Below are 25,039 nucleotides of genomic sequence, written 5' to 3'. Positions count from 1 at the left end.
ACTAAATTATGTGGAACCCAGAAACTTAACAGAGCACATGCTCATCTCAGTTTGGTACTGTAACATACATCTGGAAACTCCCACTTTGATCTTTAGCATTTGCTAGAATCTTTAACATCTGTTAGAATGAGGTCTTTGTAAACAACAGTTCATGTGAGTCTCAACATATTACAGACAGATCTAATAATGGTAATAGCAGAATAATCTGACAGTTAATTCAGAGAAAAGATATGAACAGGTCCACTTACACATGGAGTTTGAAAATGGAACTTTTATTGATGTTTTATGTCCAATGTCTCAGTGAGTCACTATATATATATATATATATACACACACATACATACATATTTAAAAGTTTCTAGCAAATATCTGTTGCACTCATGGTTACAGCAGCATGGAACTTGTTAAGCACATTTGAATCTAACAGCCTTCTAATGTGATTTCATTAGGATGCTGAATTCCAATTCATTTAAAAGCCCTAGCGGTTCTACAAAATGCTAACTAACAAGCAAGCAATTGCACAAATAAAATTACAAAGCAACACAGCATGAACTGCACACAGCTTGATCAAAGGGGCATCCACATATTCAACCTACATGGCTTCCACCCAAAGATTTGCCAGTTAGGTTTGCAGGAAGACAATATCCTAATCAAAATTCAATTACTCTTCATTAGAGCTGAAATTTCTTGGTATAGAATTCATAGTGCAAGTTAGAGAAGAATGCTGATTGCTGGAACATAATTTGCCATTCTCATTTTCTATTTGCTTTTTGTTATATCTATCCCTGCTTATGTGGTAATATTTGAATCAAGCAAAATACTAATCAGGTAATAGCAGGCACTCAAATCACTAAGTGCTACACTCCAATAATATTCCATTTTAAACAAAAATAAGTTAAACTTGCTGCTGTTGGATTTGTGGCAAATTAGTTTTGCTCTAATTCTATTGAGTAAAATAGGATAACCTAGAAAGGGCAACAATACCTGCTGAGTTAACATTTCAGATGAGCATATAGCCATTATTAAATTGAATGATCACTGACACCATACGAACTCCAAAGTTGCAGTTCAGTTTCACTGAGTATCTGTAAAGTACATGTGCTTGGATGACTCTCATTTTCATTACCTTTTGAGTTTGGAAAATCAAAGAAGGAAGAACAATTACTATGCATCAGAAAATACATCTGGTGGAACGTGATTTTGAAATAAAGGTTGAAGATAGAGTCCCAATGTGCCAATTACACACACAAGCACAAATATCCACAAAAAGAGACGATCGATTACCATAGCAACATACTTCCAGTCTTCAATGATCTGAAAAATAAACAGTAATTAATGTCAAAATGCAGTTCATCTGATGTTGACAAAAAAACACTACCAAGAACTTACTAATATTGATATTTTTCCTTGATCATTTTTATAGCAGTGATGTCCACCCCAAAATCCAGATTTTCTACTCTTTCATTACAAACTATTGCCCTTGAAAAGGTAACTGTGAGCCACCTTCTTGAATAAATCTAAGTAACTCTCTCGGTCATTTCAGAGGATGGCTCAGAGACAACCACGTTCCAATGCTCTAGAGTCACTTGCTTCCATAAAAGGCATGTGTTGAACAGACAGGTTTTTTTGGACTAATTGATAACTCCATAGTTACCACTACTTGCTTTTTAGTCTATTATTTATGTAATTAATCCAATTTAAATTCCCAGCTGCCATGATTTGACCTCATGTTTGGTCAAGGATACTAGTTCTTTAACTTCAAAGCTATGGTATCATAATCCTTGCGCCTGTGAATGAAAATATATGTAGGGTCTTTGAACTCATTCTACTTTGGAAATCTGAGCCCTGCACTTTAAGGCATGGAGAACAATAGCATTTTACATCAATTTATATCAACTCTCAGTTTTCATATAAACTTTGCCAGGCACAATTTGTCCTATCAATTGGCAGCAATGTGAAAATGTGAAAGCAAACACATTTCTACAAGGGAATTAATAAGGAAAACTTTACAGCCTACTGGGATTACTCCCTTCTTTTGTTACACGATCTTAATTTCTTATTGTGCTGTTTCCTATCTATAACTCCAAGTAAAGCACACCAATACCCATTGATAGATCACAATCACACATTCCAAACAGTATTAAAAGGTGTGCTGCTATTTTTAATGAAGAATTCAACTGTGGCTCACCCTGTTTTCTCAGGGATATGTAAAAGGCCCCCAGTCCTATTTTAAACAAGAGCAGGGTGAGTCATCACTAGTGTCCTGGTTAATACTTACCTTTGAAAAAAATCTCTCAAGCAAACTTTTTGGTCACTATCACAGTGTTTTTTGTGGGTTCTTGCTGTGCACAGATTGCTGTGGTAACTTTTTTCCAATTTTTAAAAGCATTTACTCGTTTGGTCAAAACGTGCCATGAAACATCCTGAGGTTGTAAAAGATGATCTCAAAATGTGTATTACTTCTTCATTAAATGAAGGACAATGACACCAATTTAAATGAGTCACTCAAAATTTAAAATGGAATCTTATATTGTTGATGTAATTATTCTTTTTGCATGTTACTTAGTAATTTATGTGTATTTTTTTATGAGCAAGGAATGGACCCTCAATGCATTTCTGAATGGACAATAACATTTGAATTGAATTGATATGACTCCTCAAGCAGACTTACATTAATTTGGGCTAGAATTCCTTTAGGTACAGTTTACTGATTGCTTGCATCTTCTTTTGCTGCACTGGTCAGGGTACAAGGTTTAACATGCATGCAGTCATCATTTAAACAATAGGCTTCTGACTCATGGTCAGGACTTTCATGATCATATTTAAATAATTCCTACATTTGTTGCAGGTGTTACAACCAGACCCCAGATGAGGGTCCCTAATTTGTTAAAATCCCAGGTTTGGAGAATGAACTAGCTCTCCTTTTCTATTTACCCCACCCCTCAGTTGGCTGCAAGAAGGTTAACTTATAATAATATCTCTTCCCTTGTGAATACCTTTCCTCCTGACTCAAATGAACCTATGCTTTAGTTAGGCGTTTTTGAATTAACAAAAACAGTGGGTTTATTAACTATTACTTGCAAGAAGAAATGCTACCACAACACACATAAACTGAGAACAGGAATACAAAGTGAGTCCAAAAAAGGTATAAGTTTTTAAAAAGATTGCAGGTCAGTTTTTCTATTGTTCACGAAAAGTGTACAGTTCAACATTGGGGCCATTACAAATGGAGGTAACTAGTAGCATTGACACTGTTGGTTGAACAATTGATTTTTGAGATTCTTGGTTTGTAAGCTGCTAAAGTACCTTGGTCTTGATAGCTCTTTTTGAACTGGTTGCAATACTCAGAATGCACGACAATCTTTACTAGCAACACAGGGGTAACTACAAAATAACTCCTCCATGATGACCTTCATAGCATGCTAAAGATTAGACACAGTCTGGTGTTCATGCGAATATTCAGTCTCACTAGTACCTCCAATAGAGTTGAACTTGCTTTTTTAACCCCTATTCTTGTGTAATCTTCCAGAGGGAAAACAAAAACGTGGCTACAGTTGCTGTTGTCATCACAGAAAATCACAGTCTTTCTACTTTCTTTGACACATTTAAGTCACATCAGCCCCACACAGAATTTTTATGACAACTACAGTAACCTTATTTTTGCAGAAGTTTTCTTTCTAATAGCAAATTTTGTAATTAAGAGTTTAACATGCCAGTAGTATTTTGAGACTCCAGCCCATCATTGTAACAGAAGGAACTGCGGTAGATAGCTCTTGAACACTCAGAGGAATATGGCCTGAGTGGCATTGGGCTTCTTTGTGCCAATTTTGCATCACACATGATATCCAGAGTTCTTCCTTATGAACACGATGAAACAATAAGGGTGGCACGGTGGCTCAGTGGTTAGCACTGTAGCCTCACAGTGCCAGGGACCCGGGTTCAATTCCAGCCTCAGGCGACTGTCTGTGTGGAGTTTGCACATTCTCCCCGTATCTGTGTGGGTTTCCTCCGGGTGCTTCAGTTTCCTCCCACAGTCCAAAGATATGCAGGCTAGGTGAATTGGCCATAATAAATTGCCCATAGTGTTCAGGGGTGCGTGGGTTATAGGGGGATGAGTCTGGGTGGGATACTTCAAGGGGCAGTGTAGACTTGTTGGGCCAAAGGGCCTGTTTCCACACTGTAGGGAACCTAATCTAATATTACATTATTTTCTGTCATTATGGCTTTGTGTGTGTAAGTTCCGCAGAACTTGTGTCTGCCCTCACAGCCCGTTGTCTGTTCCATCCCAAGTGGCAAGGATAAGATCAGTGATGTGACTGGTTTAGCCTATGAAACCGGCGGTGGGGGGAATGGGAAGTGGAGTGGAGGTCTACAGGAGGATCTGAATGAAACAGGCATTGAATGTCTGCAGTCTGGAATTCCTGCAACCTTATGGGCTTTACAATTTTACAGGACTGTGAAGGAAATGATGAAGTAGAAATAAAATGACAGCCAATTAAATAGTAATGTTAAGCTGCCTGGAGATTATTGGAAAACTGCGGCCTAAGCACAAATTCAAAAGTTTGCCCAAATACATGTGATAGGCTATCTCATTGTTCATGCATGAGAACCTCGAGCTAATTCTGGCATTATTGAGTTGACTTTTGGTTTCACCTCACACACAATATTGACCATACACAACCAATGCTGCTGAAGTGCCACTCAGGCTCAGAAAACAGAGCCCTAACTCGGGCCAACCAGAAAAAAAACGCCGCCATGCACTTAGGATATAAACTAAAAATGGGGCAGGAATTAGCAAATTGGAAAAATAGGCACAAAGGCAAGAGAAAGCATAAATAGAGAATATAGTGAGGTGAGAATGACAGCCTTGACATCAAGCAGCTTTTGACTGGGAATGGCATCAAACAGCCTCGCAAAACTGGAACCCGTGGGAATCAGGGGCAAACTTTCTGCTGGACGGTTCATATCTGGAACATAGGAAGATGGTTGTGGGTGCTGGCGGTCAGGCACCTCAGCTTGAGGACATCTTCACAGGGATTCCTCAGAGTAGTGTCCTAGGCCAAACCATCTTCATCAATGACCTTCCCCTCCAACAATAGGTCATAGGTGGGGTTGTTTGCATTATGATTGCACAATGTTCGGCCCCATTAGCAACTCCTCATATACTGAAACAGCCAATATCAAAATACAACAAGACCGGGACAATATGCAATCTTGAGTGACAAGTAGCAAGTAACATTCGCACCACACAAAATGCCAGGCAATGATGATCTCCAACAACTGAATCTCCCACTTTCAACATCCTGGGGGTTACAACTGACCAGAAACTGAACTGGACTAGCCACATAAATACAGTGGCCACAAGAGCAGGTCAGAGTTTAGGAATATTGCAGCAAGTAACTCACCTCTTAACTCCCCAAAGTCTGCCCACCAACTACAAGGCACAAGTCAGCACTGAAAAAACCTTCAACATCGCCACTTCAGGACAAAACAGCCCACTTGATTGGCACTATATCCACAAATATACATTCCCTCCACTACCAACGCTCAGTAGCAGCAATGTGTGCAAGGTGCACTGCACAAATTGACCAAAGATCCTCAGACAGCAACTTCCAAACCCCCGACCATTTCAATCTGGAAGGACAAGGGCAGCAGATGCATGGGAACACTGCTTTTTGCAAGTTTTCCTCCAAGTCACTCACCATGCTGACATGGAAAGATATTGCTGAAGCTGATTCCAGGTTTTCAGGGCTGTGTCAGAAGGGCATAATGTAGTCCATCAAGAGTCAGAGTGAGCTACTTGCCAAATGCTTGGAATGCATTATATTGCTCCAGGTTACAAATTGCTTGCACATGGCTGCATGAGGAAGAAAACAAGCAGTTATGGATAATGTAGGATGGGCCTCATTATGTTGAAGTGGCTGAGGGGCAAACTTTCATTTCAGGATCAGCCCAATCAGGGCCTAATGGCTTGGTTGACTCGGGCATGAACTCAAAGTGAAATTAAACATGCTATTTCTTGCTGTTTCTTCACTAATTCCTACATCACTGAGCGACTAGCTAAACCCAGCAGCTGTACTGGCTTTGCACCACAGAGAAGGAAGATAAAGTGATGAAAGAACGTCCAGCACCAAGAGGCCCAGGTCCATGAAGATCAGGGGCTCCAGCTGAGGACTACAACAGGACCTAATGAAAGTTTTGCAACAAATGCAGATGAGTTGAATGCAAAGCCACAGGCATCTTCACATGGCTGCTTGTATCAGAGATAATAGGAACTGCAAATGCTGGAGAATCCAAGATAACAAAGTGTGGAGCTGGATGAACACAGCAGACCAAGCAGCATCTTAGGAGCACAAAAGCTGATATTTCAGGCTAAGGCCCTTCATCAGAAATGGGGGAGGGGGGAAAGGGTTCTGAAATAAATGGGGAGAGAGGGAGAGGCGGATACAAGTTGGATGGAGGAGAAGATAGGTGGAGAGGAGACAGACAAGTTAAAGAGGCAGGGATGGAGCCAGTAGAGGTGAATGTAAGTGGGGAGGGGATAGGTCAGTCCGGGGAGAACGGACAGGTCAAGGGGGTGGGATGAGGTTAGTAGGTAGGAAATGGGGGTGTGGCTTGAGGTGGGAGGAGCGGATAGATGAAAGTAAGAACGGGTTAGGGAGGCGGGGACAAGCTGGGCTAGTTTTGGGATGCAGTAGGGGGAGGGGAGATTTTGAAGGTTGTGAAACCCACATTGATACCATTGGGCTGCAGGGTTCCCAAGCCGAATATGAATTGCTGTTCCTGCAGCCTTTGGGTGGCATCGTTGTGGCACTGCAGGAGGTGGGGTTGGAGGGGAGTGTGGAGCGGACAAGGGAGTCACAGAGAGAGTGGTCCATCCGGAAAGCAGACAAGGGTGGGGAGGGAAAAATGTCTTTGGTGGTGGGGTTGGATTGCAGATGGCGGAAGTATCGGAGGATGGACATGCCGTCTAAGGAATGGGAGCGGGAGTTGAAATGTTTTGCAACTGAGAGATGCAGTTGTTTTTGTGAACCGAGCGTAGGTGTTCCGCAAAATGGTGCCCAAGCCTCCACTTGGTTTCCCTGATGTAGAGGAGGCCACAACGGGTACAGCAGATGCAGTATACAACATTGAGAGATGTGCAAATGTCCCGCAACTCATCCATCACACGCCGTTCCCGCAATAACCACCAAAAGACAATCCCCCTCGTCCTCATGTACCACCCCACCAACCTCCGGATCCAACGGATCATCCTCCGATACATCCACCATCTGCGATCCAACCCCACCACCAAAGACATTTTTCCCTCCCCACCCTTGTCTGCTTTCCGGAGGGACTACTCTCTCCATGACTCCCTTGTCCGCTCCACACTCCCCTCCAACCCCACCACACCCGGCACCTTCCCCTGCAACTGCAGGAGGTGCTACACCTGCCCCCACACCACCTCCCTCAGCCCTATCCCAGGCCCCAAGAAGACTTTCCACATCAAGCAGATGTTCACCTGCACATCTGCCAATGTGGTATACTGCATCCACTGTACCCGTTGTGGTCTCTTCTACATTGGGGAAACCAAGAGGAGGCTTGGGGACCGCTTTGCAGAACACCTACGCTTGGTTGACAATAAACAACTGCACCTCCCAGTCACAAACTATTTCAACTCCCCCTCCCATTCCTTAGGCGACATGTCCATCCTGGGCCTCCCGCAATACCACAACGATGCAACCCGAAGGCTGCAGGAACAGCAACTCATATTCCGCTTGGGAACCCTGCAGCCCAATGGTTACAATGTGGATTTCACAAGCTTCAAAATCTCCCCTTCCCCCTACTGCATCCCAAAACCAGCCCAGCTTGTCCCACCTCCCTAACCTGTTTTTCCTTTCACCTATCCTCTCCTCCCCCCTCAAGCCGCACCCCCATTTCTTATTGACTAACCCTATCCCGCCCCCTTGACCTGTCTGTCCTATCCCCTCCCTACCTCCCCACCTACACTCACCTCTACTGGCTCCATCCCCACCTCTTTAACTTGTCTGTTTCCACTCCACCTATCTTTTCCTCTAACCATCTTTGATGTGCCTCCCCCTCTCTCCCTATTTATTTGACAGCCCTCTCCCCCTCCCCCATTTGACGACGGGTCTCAGCCCGAAACATCAGCTTTCCTGCTCCTAAGATGCTGATTGGCCTGCTGTGTTCATCCAGTTCTACACTTTGTTATCTCTTCACATGGCTGCTGTCGCCTACATGTGACACTTCTAGCATGAAGATTGGCAGCTGTGGAGCTCAGGAAAAAGCACTCTGTCTATGGTACTGAAGATCTAATTGGATTGGATTTCCTCACTGCCAACTCCTTTTAAACATCAACTGGGTACATGTGTGGCATCTCTCAGGGGCCATAACACTAACTAGTCCATGAGTACATCGAATCCTTGCTCACGATGTCACACCAGTTTATCCAACTCACTTTAGCCTAAGTGCCAACTGCCCAAGCTGTCAGATTTGCAGTCAATGATGGGCTCCTTTGGGTACAAGGGGCCATCAACTGCATCCATGTGTCATAACTACAGCACAGAGAAAGGTCCTTTGGCCCATCGAATCTGAACTGGTCAAAAACAGCCACCTACGTATTTTAATTCCATTTTCCAGTACTTGGCCCCTAATCTTCCATGCCTTGGCATATCAAGTAGACATCAAAGTATTTCTTAAGTACAATGAGAGTTTCTGTTGTTACCATCCTTACAGATCGTGAGTTCCAGAATCCCACCATCACATCGTTCTAAATGTCTTGCTCCTTACCTTAAATCTACGCCCCCTAGTCAATGATTCCTTCAACAAGGCTAAAAGCTCCTCCTGTATACCCTATCTTTGCCTCTCAAATTTATAAACCTCAGTAATGTCTTCTCTCAGTCTTCTCTGCTCCAAGGAAAACAACCTCAATATATGCAATCTCTTTTCATAACTAAACTCTCCAGCCCATGCAATATCCTGTTAAATCTCCACTACACACTCACCAGTGCAAACACATCCCTTCTATAATGTAGATTCCAAAATTGCACACAATACTCTAGCTGTGGCCTAACAAATGTTTCATGCAGGTCCAACTTAACCTCTCTGCTTTTAAACTTTGTGCCTCAGCTAATAAACATAAGTAACCTGTATGCCTTCTTATCCATTTTATTCACTTATCCCACTATTGAATGACCAGAGGTCAAGCACACCAAGGCCCCCCCGATCCTCGGTGCTTTTCAGGGTTCTACTGTTCATCATGTATTTCCTTGCCTTGTCCTGTCCAAGGGTATCACCTCACACTTATCCAGACTGAATTCCATTCACTACTGATCAGCCCATCTGGCCAGCCTAGATTTCTAAGACGATCACTATTTACCACCCCGCCAATTTTTTTTTTAACCATCAACCCGCTGGCATTCAAGTCAAAATCACTTATACCACAAAGAGTAATGGCCCCAACACTGATTGCAGTGGAACCCGAGAGCATTCAGAGCTCCCTGGCATCATCCAGGCAAATTCTTGAACAAGAGAGGAGTTCACTCTCACAAGGTACAGATTGTTGGTGACCCCAGGTAGCAATTCCACCAATGCTTACATTCTGCACAACTCCCAGGTTCTTCAAATGTTCAGTTCCCTGCCCTTCTTCGCCAAGGCTGGCCAATGGATGATAAGGGGCACTCCCAAAAGGCATGGCTAATGACCTCAGTGTGCAACAGTCAGATGTGATGAGCACTGCAATGCTGCCCATGCATTTACTGAACAGACATATGGTATTCTGAAAATGTGCTTCTATGGCTAGGGAGCATTGGGAATGTTGAAGAGAAGCTCTCCTGTACTCACCAGACAGAGTCACCAGCATAATGATTATTTGCTGAATCATTGTGCAACAACACTGCACAACAAGGTGGTAGCTTAGAAAAGGTACATGGACATGTAAAGTGGGACAAGAAGGGGTTGACAGAGGGAGAGGAAGCTGATAATGCTGCTGCTGCTGCTGTAGAAGAAGCCAGTTAAGGAATGAGATTAGGTGAACAGGCCTAGAGAGCCTATGGCACCTAGATTTGAGAATGATTTTGGATTATCATATGTTGATACTCAGAGCTTGGAGACAAATCTGATGGAGAGGTGTTCTGGCCCTGAAAGGAATATTTGATCTCTAACACTAAAAATGTTTGCTTCTTTGTTTGGCATTCAATTAGAGTTGTTTTGTTAGCTTTGCTCCATTGGTCTCTTGCCCAGTTACTGGGTCAGAGTATCAGTTTGAAGTTATACTGGAATACATAGGGACTATGCACGTATTCTCCAAACATTAGTGAAAATGAGTATATTTGTCTACTGCAGAGTGAAGAGGGCCTATACAATGCTGAGTTGCTCTCTCCAAACCCATACATCTAGCTGAAGGTCATACTTCCTGGAGGTCAAGTTCCTCCCAAAGGGCAGCAAGATTGACATCTTCCATGGCCTGGGCACAGCACCACATGTTGCACATATGATCATCTGCAGTGATCAGCACCCTTCAAGGTTGGATATGAAAATAACAGAACCAATCAGAAGCCTTCATAGTTAGAAAGAGATTACAATATTACAGTACAAAGTTTATATTTGTGAACAGCATTTGGTTCTATATATCTCTAAATACCACTGCAATCACAGAGAGCACAATGTCCTTTAATCTAACTTGTCCTACTGCCACATCTGGGTACTTGCTTTGACATTCACAGCTGACCTTAAGGAGGCATGCTGACTGTTTAGCCAGCTTGCCTTTGATGGTGAATGTCGTCTGGCAGTCCTGGGTGCAGAGTACTCTAGTCTGCTGCGTATCTCCTGCAAGGATGTAGGCGTAAACTCTTTGGCCTGATCTACTAGAGACAGTTGCAGTCCTGGCAGATGGGTGATGGTGAGGCAGGGCAACTGGATGGCTGGCTGTGATTCCTCTTTCCATTATCAGTGCACAACAGCACCCTCCTCATCCAGTTAGGGGATTGGGTACCTATAAGGAAGTCAAGGTGTCTTAGACACCTGCAGGTGAATGGCAAGCAGTGGAGTGAAAGTCCCCAAACATATTCAGCAGATACAGGTTGCTTTTCTTGACCTGAGTCTCCACACCAACTGCCTTTCTTTTCATGGAGGCAGCTTTGTGCTCACATATTAGTTACAGCTCAGGCTGCTCTCCAATTCGCGCATGGTCTTTGGCAGCTCTCGCAGGCACTCGACTGCTTGACAATGCCGCCCTTTCATCTCGTCAATGGTTGAGTCTGAACTCTCATCATCCACATGGAGCTCAGCACAGAGCAGTTCTGCAGCAATCCTCCCAAGCTCCAGAGACCTCAGTTGTAACTTTCTGCGCCAGCTGTGGGTCCCTGTCAGTGCTGTACTCAGCAGAATGTGGCCTCAGATCTATTCCAGACAGTTTATCCATCAAAGTGAATGCTGTGGAGGAGGATGGGGAGGGATTTCTTGACAGTGGTCCTGACATGCTCTCATCAGGTGGGGCACTTCAGGTGGGCTGGGAGATAGGGCTCTTTTCTCTTCTCTCTAGGGTTGAGAAAAGGAAATGGAGGCTGCATAGAAAAATGTAAAGATCTGTTGGTGTCGCAAGGCAGCACCCTTACCCGAATTTCTTTTTAAGATATTTCTGCTTCATGTGGAACTGGGAAGAGTAAAGTGTAGGCTTTTTCAAGCTGGATGTACATAGCTGATCTGGCCTTTGATATGGGCACCATCCTTTTGCCCACCTACTGGTTCCACAACATGTTCCTCAAAGAGGGTCGGGACATACAAGCCAGGCATACTTCCCTGAATGTCTCTGCATGTTCACTCTTATTGTGTATAATTCTCTCCTGCAGGAGAAGAGCATTAAGAGATATTAGCATAGGTACATGAGCACAATCCCTGCATTCACAGATACAGATTGAGATGTCAATTCCAGAACAATGGATGCCGTTTTTTGGCAATGATATGAAGAAAAATGTGGAATGGGACACCTGAGGAGTGAATGGTTTTAAGTGAACAATGCTTCTGTTTGGTCAAAGGATTAGAGTAGCTGAAAGACAATGAAGCATGAGTTAATATAACTGAGATAACTTTGAGGTGTTTTGACTGGAGCCACATTTAGTGGCTGTGCCTTTGTCTTAGCAAGCCTTTGATGAAATGTATCGTGTCTATATTCTCCTAGTTATGATGAAAGCTCAGTGAGCTGATGGTACCTAAGCTGCTAAATGTTACAGCTCCTTTTTATGTTTTAGGTATGAACCCTGGCAGATGCATACGAGCCAGAAACACTCAGGTACAAGTAGAGCCACATTGGTAGCTTTTGATAATTGGGACATATGCACAAGTCATCTGACAGAGATGCCTGGCACTCAAACTTGCATGTGACACTTTTGCCGTGTCAAAGATAACTAATACTCATACAGGAGTATGGAGTATTGAACTGACAGGGTGGTGCGCAGTGGATCATTCATCGTCTTGTGACACTGGATCCAGGTTCTCTTGAGACACCTTCTGGGTGCTGACCTTTGAAGCAACTTCAGTCCAGGCTACCCTTGTCGATCAAGATGACCTTTTGTCAAACAGTACTTCCCTTCTCTCCTGGATGGCTTGCAGGAGGTGTCACTGAATTTTGCAACCACTTTCTGTCTGGTCTCAGATATATCCAGGTTGGATAACCAACAGAGGTTAGATGATGTTTCTAACTTGCAAAAAGTGAAGTACTGTCTGCATGCTTTTAAAGTAAGCATCTGGAAGATGGAGCACAGGAGGTCCCAGTGGGCTTCAGAACTTTCTGTCCACAAGATTTGATGTTCTAAAAACACAACAAGCTGAGAGACACATAATGTACAACAACAAGACTGGGCCACAGTCTCAAGAAATAAAGATTCTGCTTGCATCAGGAGTAGCAAGTGGTGGGGATGACACTCTTAAAATTTGAAGCGGTATTATAGGTCAGGTCAAGTCAGCTGAGCACACTGATCTATGAATATTGCTGGGATTTAGACTGTGCAAGAATATAACAGCAGTCCTTCATTTAGCATGCTTTCACCGTGCATAATGAGATGCTTCATCTCTTTTACACGGCTGTTGATTCTTAGAGCATGGTACCAGATGATAAGCAGGAAAAAAGAACGAATTTGCATTTAATAAAGTGCCTTTAAATTCCTCAGTGTATCGTAAAGCACATTGCAGACAATTAATTACATTTGAAGTGCCATCAATATTTTTCAGGGAAACTCAGCAGCAAATGTGCACAGAGATGGAATGGGCTCCATTAAAGGAGCACTTAATTATCAGAAGCATGACATGACTAGGATTACTGCAGGAGCGCTACAGCTCAGGTGAGGAAAATCTCAACAGGGAGTGATGGCAGATCCATTGTCCACCATTACCTAGTTTGAATCTCTCATAAAGTAAGCAACAAATGAGAAGAAATTTTGTAATTATTAGTGTTTATGATGAACTTCTCCTTTGTTGAGCAATGCAACTTTATTTCTGTGGTGTTAAGTCAATCTGTTTTACCATCATATGGAAAAAAGGATTCCCTTATATGAGATGTATGATTAAACCAAAACATGCATCCAAAGTAACAAGTGGACTTTTTTTTGTCTGTGATTTTTAGTTTTTGAATATTTTAAATGTGAATAAACTTCTTGGCACAGCAATTTGTTATTAAAAACAAATGTGCATTGTTCCAGGTCTAACTCTGACCTACGAACATTTACAGGGAAATTAAACAGTTTTTTCTAATGAACCCAAACTCCTTTGAGCACAACTATTTATCCCAGAAGTAGAGTGCATTGAGCTAGAAAAAATCACATTCTGTCTGGTCTCAGATAACCAGCAAAGTTAATCAAAATTGAACCAACAAATGAGTAAAGAAGTCTTACTGTCCTAACCACAAGTGAAATCTTAATCACAACTGAAAGCTTCAGCACAATCTTTGGGGACACAAATGACCTACATGTGACTTCAGACACACAGCAATGTGGCTGACTCTCAACTCCCCTCTCAAATGGCCAGCAAGTCACTCGGTTGTATCAACTGCTATGAAGTCTCAACAAAGAAATGAAGCCAGATGGGTCACTTGGCTTTGACTCAGATACTGGAAAAGACAATGGCCCTGCAAAATCCTCCTTACTAACACTGGAAGGCTAGTGCTAAAATTAGGAGAACTGTCTCATTGACGAGTTAGGCACCACCCTGACTTGGTCACACTCGTAGACAATATCCTAAACACCATTATCACCATTCCTTGATATGTCCTGGTCCATAGGAAGGACAGACGCAGCAGAGGCGATAGTAGTGGCATTGAGTTGACAGGGAGATGTCTTGGGAGTCCTCAACACTGACCCTGGACCCCATGAAGTGTCGTGGCTTTAGGTTAAACATGGGCAAGGAAACCTCCTGCTGATTACCATTACCGCCCTCCCTCAGCTGATAAATCATTACTCCACCATATTGAACAACACTTGGAAGAAGTACTGAAGGTGGCAAAGGCACGAAATAAACCCAAGGAGTGGGATTTCAATGCCTACCTGCCAAGAATGGCTCAGCAGCAGCACTATTGACAGAGCTGGTCAGATCCTAACACAGAAAACTGCTAGACTGGGTTGCAGCAGGTGGTGAGGGAACATGGCCTTATCATTAAATATATAAGTCCTGCCCTGATTTGCCTTTCCAAAATGCAGCACCTCACATTTATCTAAATTAAACTCTAAAATGATCCTGGTCTTGTTGTATTGAGGTATCCTGGGGAGTGTTGCTGCACAGAAGCCTTGGGTTGCAGGTTCATAGTTCCTTGAAAGTGGAGAGATAGGACTGTGAAAAAGGCATATGGCATGCGTGCCTTTATTGGTCAAGGTATTGAGAAAAGGTGTTCCGAGGTGATTTGGCTGTACAGGACTTTGGTCAGGCCACTTTTGGAATACTGTGTTCCATTTAGATCTCCCTGCTCCATGAAGGATGTTGTGAAGCTTGCAAGGGTTCGGAAAAGATTTCTGAGGATCTTGCCAGGGTTGGAGGGTTTGAGTTGTAGGGAGATGCTGAATAGACTGGGGCTATCTTCCCTGGAGTGTTGGAGGCTGAGGGGTAACCTTATAGATGTTTATAAAATCATGAGGGGTATGGATAGGGTGAATAGCCAAGGTCTTTTACCCAGGGTGGGGGAGTTCAAACTAGAGAATATAGGTTTAAGGTAAGAGGGGAAAGATTTAAAAAGGACCTTAGGATCATCTCTTTCATATGTATGGAATGAGCTGCCAGAGGAAGTGGTGGAGTATGGCATCTCGGAGCCATTACAAAACTCACCAATGCTGATGTTAGCTGTCTTATTCAGGATTCAATCTCATGGTTCCAGTTCATTTGTGACTTAGTGAGGCATGACTTTCACCTGCAAAGTGAGAAGCTTGAGTTGGAAATTTCTAGAATCACCTGACCTTTGAAAGAGTTCCACCAACCATGGTTTTGCTCCAGGGAGGGACTGCGGTGGTATGAAGTAGGGCTCACTACATTTGGAGACACCTCAGACGGCACGGAAGAAGGCAAGTGTCATGTTGTATTGGCTAAAAGGTTGGCCTTGGCTTTCTGTGACTGTGGCACAGCTATACAAAAGGCTTGTTAGGCCCTTTACCATTCATCCATCTTACCTCAAATTCTACTTTCATGACCTCCACACCCTATGTCTCCTCTATGTGCCTTCATGCTCCCATAGAACTATATGGAAGCCCTTTAGTCATGTAACCAGTATTCCCTATGAACCTTGTAGAAGATTTTAAGAAATGTATTACTTTTAAAGAGTTTTTACTCATGCACACTTGACACTGAAAAAAAACTCCTAAACATACTCAAAACTTTAAATCTATTTAAGTGACCAATTTGTAGCAAAACTGTGCTTTATGCATGAAACAAATCACATGGAGCTAATCCTTTAACAACCTCGTAATACTGTCAATTAAAATGTGAATTCAACACAACTGCTTAGATAAGTGATTTCAGTCCTTTGGAGACTAGGTGGAGCATTCATAATGGGCTCATCTGTAATTCTAACACTTGGGGCAATATCAAGAATTAAGCCTTTTGAAATTTCAGGAAACAACTTATTTTTTCCCTAAATTAAACCATATAACATGTACATCATATACTCCAACAACAGGTGTCTAACTTTTTTTCCGCCAACTGAAACCAACAGATTATTTTTAGTTTTAAAGAGTTGGTGATTTAAATACCACCTGATCATGCAACTAAAACATATTATTCACCTTTCAAGAGCATTTAAACCTCCTTCATAAATTCATTACTTTCACACTCTGGTTTATGGTCTTTGGAAAAGCAAAAAATGGGATCTCTTTGAAGTCGATACTTATTTCAAATGGCACTACTAAGTTCGGGTTTCCCACCTGTATGACTCGCATCCTACTCCTTCTCCTACTGTCAAAAATGGGATTTACCAGAAATTAGGGCAGGACGTCTGATCAAGTCCCATATACCATTTTTAAAAACTTGTGGAATCAGTTCAACTCTGTGAAAATCTGGCCCTTGGTTTAGTAATCCAGTAATCTAACTATTATGGAATCATTATACTCTCTTACAGAGCTTGCTGTGCAAGTGCTCAGCAGTTGTTTGCACTTGCAAGACATTTTAAAACTAAGGTAATATAGCCTCAGAATAAAGAGCCAATCATTTAGGACACTATCATAAGGAGAAATTTCTTGACTTGGGAGCTGTCATATATTTATCCCAGAAGCTTGGGAATGGTTATTTGCTAAATATGTTCCAGACTGAGATCTAAAGATTGCTGGGCACTATTGGAATCATAGTATATGGAGGTAGGGAAGGAAAGCAGAAAAGTAGTAATAATCTTGTTAAATCATGTTGCAGGTTCAAGGGGTCTCAGGGCTTATTGTAGCAGCTATTTCCTGTTGTTCGTATCATTTTGTACATCAATAATCAACTGAAATAATGAGGCATCTCTTTACATGTTTCATCTGATGGCTATAGAAGTTGGACTCAAGTCTGAGAAATTTAACTGATGTCTTGAAGCAAGTACTTTCATGGAATGATCAGTAACATCTATTTCCATAAATCTACAGAATGTGGTGTTTAAGTGGATTCATTATTTAGGCAAATTTCTCATGTTGTTGCTCATTGTGATTCAGTTTTTAAATCACTCTTAAGTGGGAGTAGAGGCTAGGAAGGAGGGACATTTCCATTATCAGGATCTGGAAGAGGGATACCTGTTAAAATATTAGCCCCAAATTCCCCTTTTATTTCCACTGGGCTCCCATCATATGTCATTTGGAATGAAATGGAAAACAAAACTGGATCATGGACAAGCAATAAGGAGGGGTTGGAAGGTGTGAAAAAGAGAGGCACAGATAAAAAGAAGGGGCAGAGGACAGGGAACAATGGATGGCATTGAGGGTAGGCATGACTCATCGCCAGGCCCTGGTTCTCACAATGCAGGTGAAGATGGAAGGAGAGTATAGGGAAGTGATGAAGACAGGGAGGAAATGGTGTTGGCAACTGTGAATGGGATAGGGTCCAACGACACTCAGCTAGATCAATTTTCTTCTCAGTGACAAGAATAGCTTCAAATTCTAAGTGGCAATTGGGATCAAACTTTAGTATAAGGATGGAATCTTTTCTCAGTGGTTGAAGGGGCAGACCAAGTTTACCCTCATTTTTGAGTATTTAATGAGATTTTCAAATGTTGGTTGGAGAGATTGGGGGCCAAGATTATCTCACGTCTTAGTGGGAACAGGAGATGGCAGACCAAAATTATTTAAGTTTAGGTCAGCTTGGTATCAAAGGAAACGAGACTATACAAATTGTGAACATCTGTTAATGAGTGAAATGACAACAAATCTCCAGGCGATGTTCAAAAAAATTTAATACCAGGCAAGGGTTCTCCTTACAAACTAAAGAAGCATAGGTTCACAAAAAAAAAGAATGGAAATAGTCACACAATGCAAAGAATAGGATAGATTTTTTGCATGGAGAGGTTGCAAAGAGAAGCAATGGGTAACAAAACAAATACTAAGAACTACAAAACCAGTAAGGAAAATAATTGGCAGGGGACGGTAAAGTAACATACTTTTACTTCAAATTATCTTAGGGAAATAAGGGAAAAGCCGTGTATTCCTCCTGACAAGTGATAATTATAATGTTGCCAATGAAAAGAGAGAAATAGCGGACATGCAGAATAATTACCATGCAACATGGAACAGAGGAGGAGGTCAAAATGGCTGACACCCCAAGGAAACGAGCACTGAATCAGGGCAGGGAGTCAGTAGAATTAATGACAGTAAATCAACAGTAATGGAGTAAACAAAGGCACTAAAAAGCCACAAATATCAAGAACAAAATGGTTTCAAAATAATATTTGGAAGAAAGTAGGTGAGGAACAGCGCAGGTGCCCTAACTACAATGTTGCGAAGTTCTCATGAGTCTATTTTTTTTATTAGAGAATTCCACATGTCAGCCTGCAATTTAAGAAAGGTGACAGTGAGAAGCCAGGCAATACTATGCCTAACGTATGCTATAAAGTAATTACCAGTGTATAGTTCAAGATGGAATAACTGAATTCTGTAAATTTTCAACTAAACAGGGACAGCCAGAGTGAATCTTCAAAAGGTTGGTTATGCATGACAAATCTAATTGATTTTTTTTGAAGATGTGATTAAACTTGTGGACTGGAAAATGTCACAGACGTTACTGATGGAATTATAGAAGGCATTTGATGAAATCCCTCATTTGAGACTGTGAACTAAAACTGAAGCTCCTAGAATTGTAAATAATGTGTTGAGCTGGTTAGCAAGTTGACCAAGCCAATGAAGGTAGAGGCAAAAGATATCGGAAAGGCAATCAAACTTGCAGGAGTTAGACAAGTGGTGTCCTGTTGGGATTTGTGTTGGGGTCTCAATTATTCGTCACATTCATTAGTGACTTTGGCAATGCTATAGAAAGCACATTTCCAAATTTGATGATGACACAAAGTTAGGTCATGTTGCAAACTGTTTAGGCCGAAATGCAAAATTACAAGTATTGAAAAGATCAAATGAATAGGCAAAACCATAGTAAATGGATTTCAAAGTAAGCAGATAAAAGATCTTCTACATATGGCCTGAAATGTATTGAGTTTTTTTAAGTAATGAATAACTAGAAACAGTGGAGACCCACAAAGATTTGGGGATCCTGATACACACAAAAATGTCTTGGATTATATAGAAAATAATCAAAGCTTACTGGAATGCTGGCTTTTGTCATGACAGAATCAGCATAGTGTTGTGAAAGGGATTTAATATTTAACTAATTTATAAGAATTCACTGAGAGAGTAAAAAGGAAGTCGATAAATCGGAAGCTGTGGATTTAGCATGCTTGGATTTTCAAAAAAAAGCTTTTGATAAAGTGCTACGTTAAAGGTAACTATCCAAAACAACGCAACTTATTCGGATGGATTAAGAACTGGTTAGCTAACATGAAGTAGAAAGTTAAGGATAAATTGATTTTTCAGGGTGGTAGGTTATGGCTATGGAGTGTAACAGGGATCAAGGCTGAAGCATGCTGAGAAGCATATCATTGAAATACAGCAATGAGTGAACTCACAGGTAGAGAAGGATCCGGGCAGATGAATCACAAAAAGTTAGCATGCAAGTCAGCAAGTGATTAGGAAGGCACATGGAATGTTAATGCTTATCGAAAGGGGAATGGAATATAAAAGTAGGGAAGTTTTACTGCAGCTGTCATGCTGTGGTGAAAGCATAGTTGGTGCACTGCGCATAGTTTTTAGTGTCCATATCTTTTGCCTTTGCTTTTTCAATCAGAGCTGAATTATAGTGTGTTTTAACATCTATTATAACACCCTGCCTCCGTTCTGAGGAAGGGTGACTGGACCTGAAACGTTATTGCTGCTTTTTCTTTCACAGATGCTGCCAGACGTGCTGAGTTATTCCAGCAACTTCTTTGTTCCTGATTTACAACATCCGCAGCTCTTTTGGTTTTTATTATAACACCCAATTTTGGGGGATCTATGTTTTGTCTATTTTCAAAAAGCTTTCAGTACTTTTGATCTCTAAACCCCCTTAACCATTTTCCTAACGTTCCCTTCTGTTCTTTTTGTCCATTCTCATCTCTTTCAACAGCAAGAAATCTATCACTTTACCACCTCATTTCAGTTCGGAGGAGAAGCCATATCAGACTCCAAATGGTGGAATCTTACAGGGGTCTAACCAACTTGGGCTTTGATGAAATTGTGGCAGAACCAGATGAAAAGTCTGGTAAAGTCTACTTCAATTTCTGGAGCATCTTGCACCATCTTTTACACTTTTGACCAGTGGTGTAGCAAGTTTCTCTCTGAGCAGCAGCTAATTGCCAATTAAGTGAGATTTTATCTTGTGAAATGCTCTGATAATGGCCCAACTCACCAAGAGTAGTCAGCCTCCCATCCAACCAAATGGGCTGAACAAGCTAGATATCAAGAATTCTTAACAAGGAAGTCAGAGCAGATACTAGGCAACTGCAGCTTGCCCCTTGTGCCAAAGGACTTCTGAGTTGCTCAACACTGAACAGAATCTCAGGGAATGATCCATGAGCACCAGTGGCCTGCACCCCTTGTCCATAGACACTAGCATCTGGCATTTGCCTACACCTCAGGACCATTATGGCAACTCTCTACAGAACTGACAGGGCACCTCCACCTGAAATTGCAGGGTGCACTAGCAACTAGCATTCAAAGAGTGCAACATGGGCACTTTGCGCTCAGAGACAGGGACCCAGCTCATGATATAGACCAGACTGCATCTCAGGGCTGCTCACTAGGGGAGGCAATGGCCTAGCGGTATTATCTCTGGACTGTTAATCCAAAGTCCAGGAATGTCCCAGGAAGCTGAGTTTGAATCTTGCCACAGCAGATGGTGGAATTTGAATTCAACAAAAAAAGTGGCATTAAGAGTCTAATGATGATGATGACTCCATTCCAAATGTCAGGAAAACCCCAACTGGATCATTAATATCCTTTAGGAAAGGAAACCACCATCCTTACCTAGTGTGCCCTACATGTGACTCCAGGCCCACAGCAATGTGTTTGACATTGGGCAATCAGGGATGGGCAAAAAATGCTCATCTAGCCAGCAGCATCCTCATCCCATGAATGAGCTTTTTTTAAAAAAAGAAATTAAAACACTTGCTCTCCCAGTGCCCACCTGCATGCCCTGGCATCTATTCCTTGTCATACCACACGAGTTAGTTGTTGGCACTTCAGCCAAGCTCAAAGCTATCAGGACTGCTATGTTAAGCTGCTCTTTAACACAGATGGGCTCCTTTTTGTGCTTCTCAGGAGGGATCTTTCTGTGAAGGGAATGTCTTGCTGTAAGGCATACTGAGATGTCAATCTACATCAACATGCAGTTTGCTGGATGGTGAAAGAGCAAATACTTGAAGCAGGCCTTTGCAAAGCCCAGCTCCATTTCATCTGCAATCATTTCATCACCCCCACTTTGATATGCAAGTAGAGTGAAGTGCTTAAGGGTCAGGTGCTGGTCAAAGTTGATTCGTACCATGCTAAAAGCAAGAAAAGGAGTAAGATGTGTTTGCATTTGATTTATTGTTGTTGCATGTACCAAGATACTATAAAAAGTGTTGTTCTGCACGTTATATAGGCAGATTGAACCATACAAAGTGCATCAGGGTAGCAGAATAGAGTGTAGAATACAGTGTTATGGCCACTGAGAAGGTGCAGAGATAGAGATCAGAATGAATGTTTGACAGGTCTGTTCAAAAGTTTGATAACAGCAAGGGAGAAGCTATTTGTGAATCTATTTGTACACGTATTCAAACTTTTGTATCTTCTACCTGACAGAAGAGGGTGGAAAAGAGTATGACTGGGGTGGGACGGGAAATTGATTATTTTGGTTGCTTTCCTGAGGCAGCAGCAAGTACAGATGGAGTTAATATAAAAGAAGATTGCAAGGTGTTTTTTCGACATATTAAAGGTGAGTGGCAAGAGTGGACACTGGACAGCTGAAAAATGAGACTGGAGAAGTAGAGGTTGAAAACAAAGAAATGGGGGAAGAAAGGGTGCTTTGCATCAGTCTTCACGGCAGAAGGGAGGGAGGCAGGAGATAGGAAATTATAGTCTAGTTAGCCTGACCTCATACAACTGGTAAGGTTTTAGATTCCATTATTAAGGATGAGATCATGGAGCGCTTGGAAGAACTTGGTAGAATGGGGCTGAGACAGCATGACTTCATCGACAGTAGGTCACGCCTGAAAAACCTGTTGAATTCTTTGAGTAAATAACGAGCAAGTTAGACAAAAGAGACCCAGTGGACATGATCCCCTATTTGAATTTCCAGAAGGCCTTTCACAATTCTTCATTCATTCACGGGATGAGGGTATCACTGGTTAGGCAGCATTTATCGTCCACGCCAAAGACTGTTATGAGTCAACCACATTGCTGTGGGTCTGGAGTCACATGTAGGCCAGATCAGGTAAGGATGGCAGTTTCCCCGCCTAAGGGGCATTAGTGAGCCAGACATGTTTTTCTGACAATTGATTCACAGTCATCATTAGATTCTTGATTCCAGATATTTGTTGAATTCAAATTTCACCATCTGCCATGTGGGATTTGAACCCAGGTCCCCAGAACATTATCTGGTCTCTGGATTGACAGTCCAGTGATAATACCATGAAGCCATCACCTCCCTGTAAACATTACACACAGGAAGCTGTGCATTTAGGTAACAACCTTGGGCATTAGGGGCAAGGTAATGGCATGAGCAGAGGATTGGCAAAAGGCAAAGAGTGAGGATAAAGTGATCTTTTCAGGACAGTAGCCAACGGCTAGCAGAGTTCTGCAGGGGTCAGTGTTCCGACCACAAACTATTCATGTTAACAATCTGGATGAAGGAACTGAGGGTATTGTTGCTAAGTCTGCAGATGACACAAAGATAGGTGGAGAGACAGGTAGTGTTGAAGACACGGGGAGGTTGCAGAAGGACTTGGACAGGGCTAGAAGAGTAGGCAAAGAAGAGGCACATGGAATATAATGTGGGAAAATATAAAGTTACGCACTTTGGTGGGAAGAATAAACGTGTAGACTATCTTTTAAATGTGGAAAATTTCAGAAATCTGAACACAAAGGGACTTAATCCTATTTCAGGATTCTCTTAAGGTTAACATGCAGGTTCAGTTGGCCGTTAGGAAGTTAGAAGCAATGTTATCACTTATTTTGAGAGAGCTAGAACACAAGAGAAGGGTTGTCCTTCTGAAACAGTACATGGCTCTGATCAGACTGCATTTGGAATAGCGTGAGCAGTTTTGGGGCCCAAATCTAAAGAAAGATGTGCTGGGCTTGGAGGGGGTCCAGAGGAGGTTCGTAAGAATGATCCTGGAATGAAGGTTTTGCAATTTAAGAAGCAGTTGAGGACTCTGGGTTTGAACTCAATACAGTTTAGAAGAATGAGTGGGGAATTGTATTAGAACTTACAGAATTTGAGAGGCCTGGATACAGTGGATGTAGAGATGTTTCCATGAGTAGGTGAGACTAGGAACTGCGAGCACAGCCTCAGAGTGACGTGATAACCCTTTAGAACTGAGATGAAGAGGAATTTCTTCAGCCAGAGGAAAGTGTATCTGTGGAACTCACTGATGCAGAAGGCTGCGGTGGCCAAGTCATTCAGTGTATTTATGATGAAGATAGATAGGTGCTTGATTAGTAAGAGGACCTAAGTTTATGGGGAGGCAGCAGGGGAATGGAGTTGAGAAATGTACCAGCCATGATTGAATGGTAGAATAGACCCCTAGGTTCATTTTGCTCTGATGTCTTATGATCTTATACTCTTGCAAATTGAATTTGGGAATCTCAATTTTCTGAAGTTAGCAACAATGAATTAGAAAGAAAATTAGAAATGCTGGTCAAAGTTGAACTATTACTGATTGACTTGAGCAAGGGTGTGAGCCATAAACCATTGCTTCATCGTCTGTCCTGTAAGTGTAACAATGATCCAAACAGAATGTAGTGAGAAGTTGAATGATTCATGTGGGTCTGGGTTAGGAAGGTTACAGGACAGCGAGCACATCCTTTCTCATGATGAGCTGGTGCCTCAGCTGACACAACACATTCACCAAGATGCTGCACATGCTGAGATTGAGGCCAAATGCATGTTTAAGTCGTGAGGCTCTTTATTAGAGTATTGCATTTCTCACTAAATAGAGAAATATGCTCAACCTTCATCACAGCATAGGTCAGCTGTGACTGTTCTGAGACATAAGAGTCAGTTTTGCTCATTGTATTCAGAGCACAGACCACATCTATTGTGAGGGTTGTTTCCTACTGCTGGTGAGATATTGGTCGCTCTGGCTGACTACATAAGAAGGCAAAGATGAATGCAGGAGGACCAGAATCTTTTGAAGTTCAAATCCATTTCCTGGAATGAAAGAGGCACAGTGCCGATACAGACTTTGTCCCATCCCTGGCCATTGTGATGGATCTGTGCTGGATAGAGACCTGAGGGCTTCAGAAGTGGGAGGCCATCCTCTCCTGCTGGATTTGATATAGACAAACAACTTGAATCTCTATGCAACTTGTTCCTTCCAGCGAGTGACATGAGATCCCTCAGTTGTGCTGCCATCTGGTTCACTTTGCTCCCCCATGATGATGTCAGTGCTGCAACCTTGGGGACAGTACAAATCTGGATCATAGGTGCACTCCTCCCAGATGCATGATGCCACTGACTATAGACACATGGGACTGACAGAGCAGTATCGCATTTTGGAGAATTCACCAATGGGAAAGGATTCCATTCAATTAATGTTCATGTGATAAGTAATCACCGTTATCACTTCCTGGAAATGTGTGCCCCATGACCCTGGCAGTATCCATGATTCCTACATTCTGAAGTACTCTCAAGTACCTGGTGAGATTGAAGATCTGGGTACATTATGAGGCTGGCCACTGGGGAAAGCAGGCTAACCATTGTGGCCATGGCTCTTGACACTATTCTACAACCTCATGACTGATATGGAACACAGATACAATGCTGC

At 42.3% G+C, this 25,039-nt stretch overlaps 1 protein-coding gene across 1 annotated transcript in view; it reads right to left on the bottom strand.

The window, feature by feature from the left end:
- Positions 1 to 251: 251 nt before the first annotated feature.
- The window catches only part of LOC125450940 (neuronal acetylcholine receptor subunit beta-4-like), a 63,100-nt gene continuing 38,312 nt past the window's right edge, over positions 252 to 25,039 (bottom strand). The window contains exon 6 of the mRNA XM_048527420.1: positions 252 to 1,314. Within this exon, the coding sequence (XP_048383377.1) occupies positions 1,165 to 1,314 (150 nt within the window). The 3' untranslated portion in view covers positions 252 to 1,164. The remainder of the gene's footprint in view (positions 1,315 to 25,039) is intronic.

This window comes from Stegostoma tigrinum, chromosome 3, assembly GCF_030684315.1.
Source record: "Stegostoma tigrinum isolate sSteTig4 chromosome 3, sSteTig4.hap1, whole genome shotgun sequence".
NCBI classification, from domain to species: domain Eukaryota; kingdom Metazoa; phylum Chordata; class Chondrichthyes; order Orectolobiformes; family Stegostomatidae; genus Stegostoma; species Stegostoma tigrinum.
This window is presented reverse-complemented; position numbering and strand designations above follow the sequence as displayed.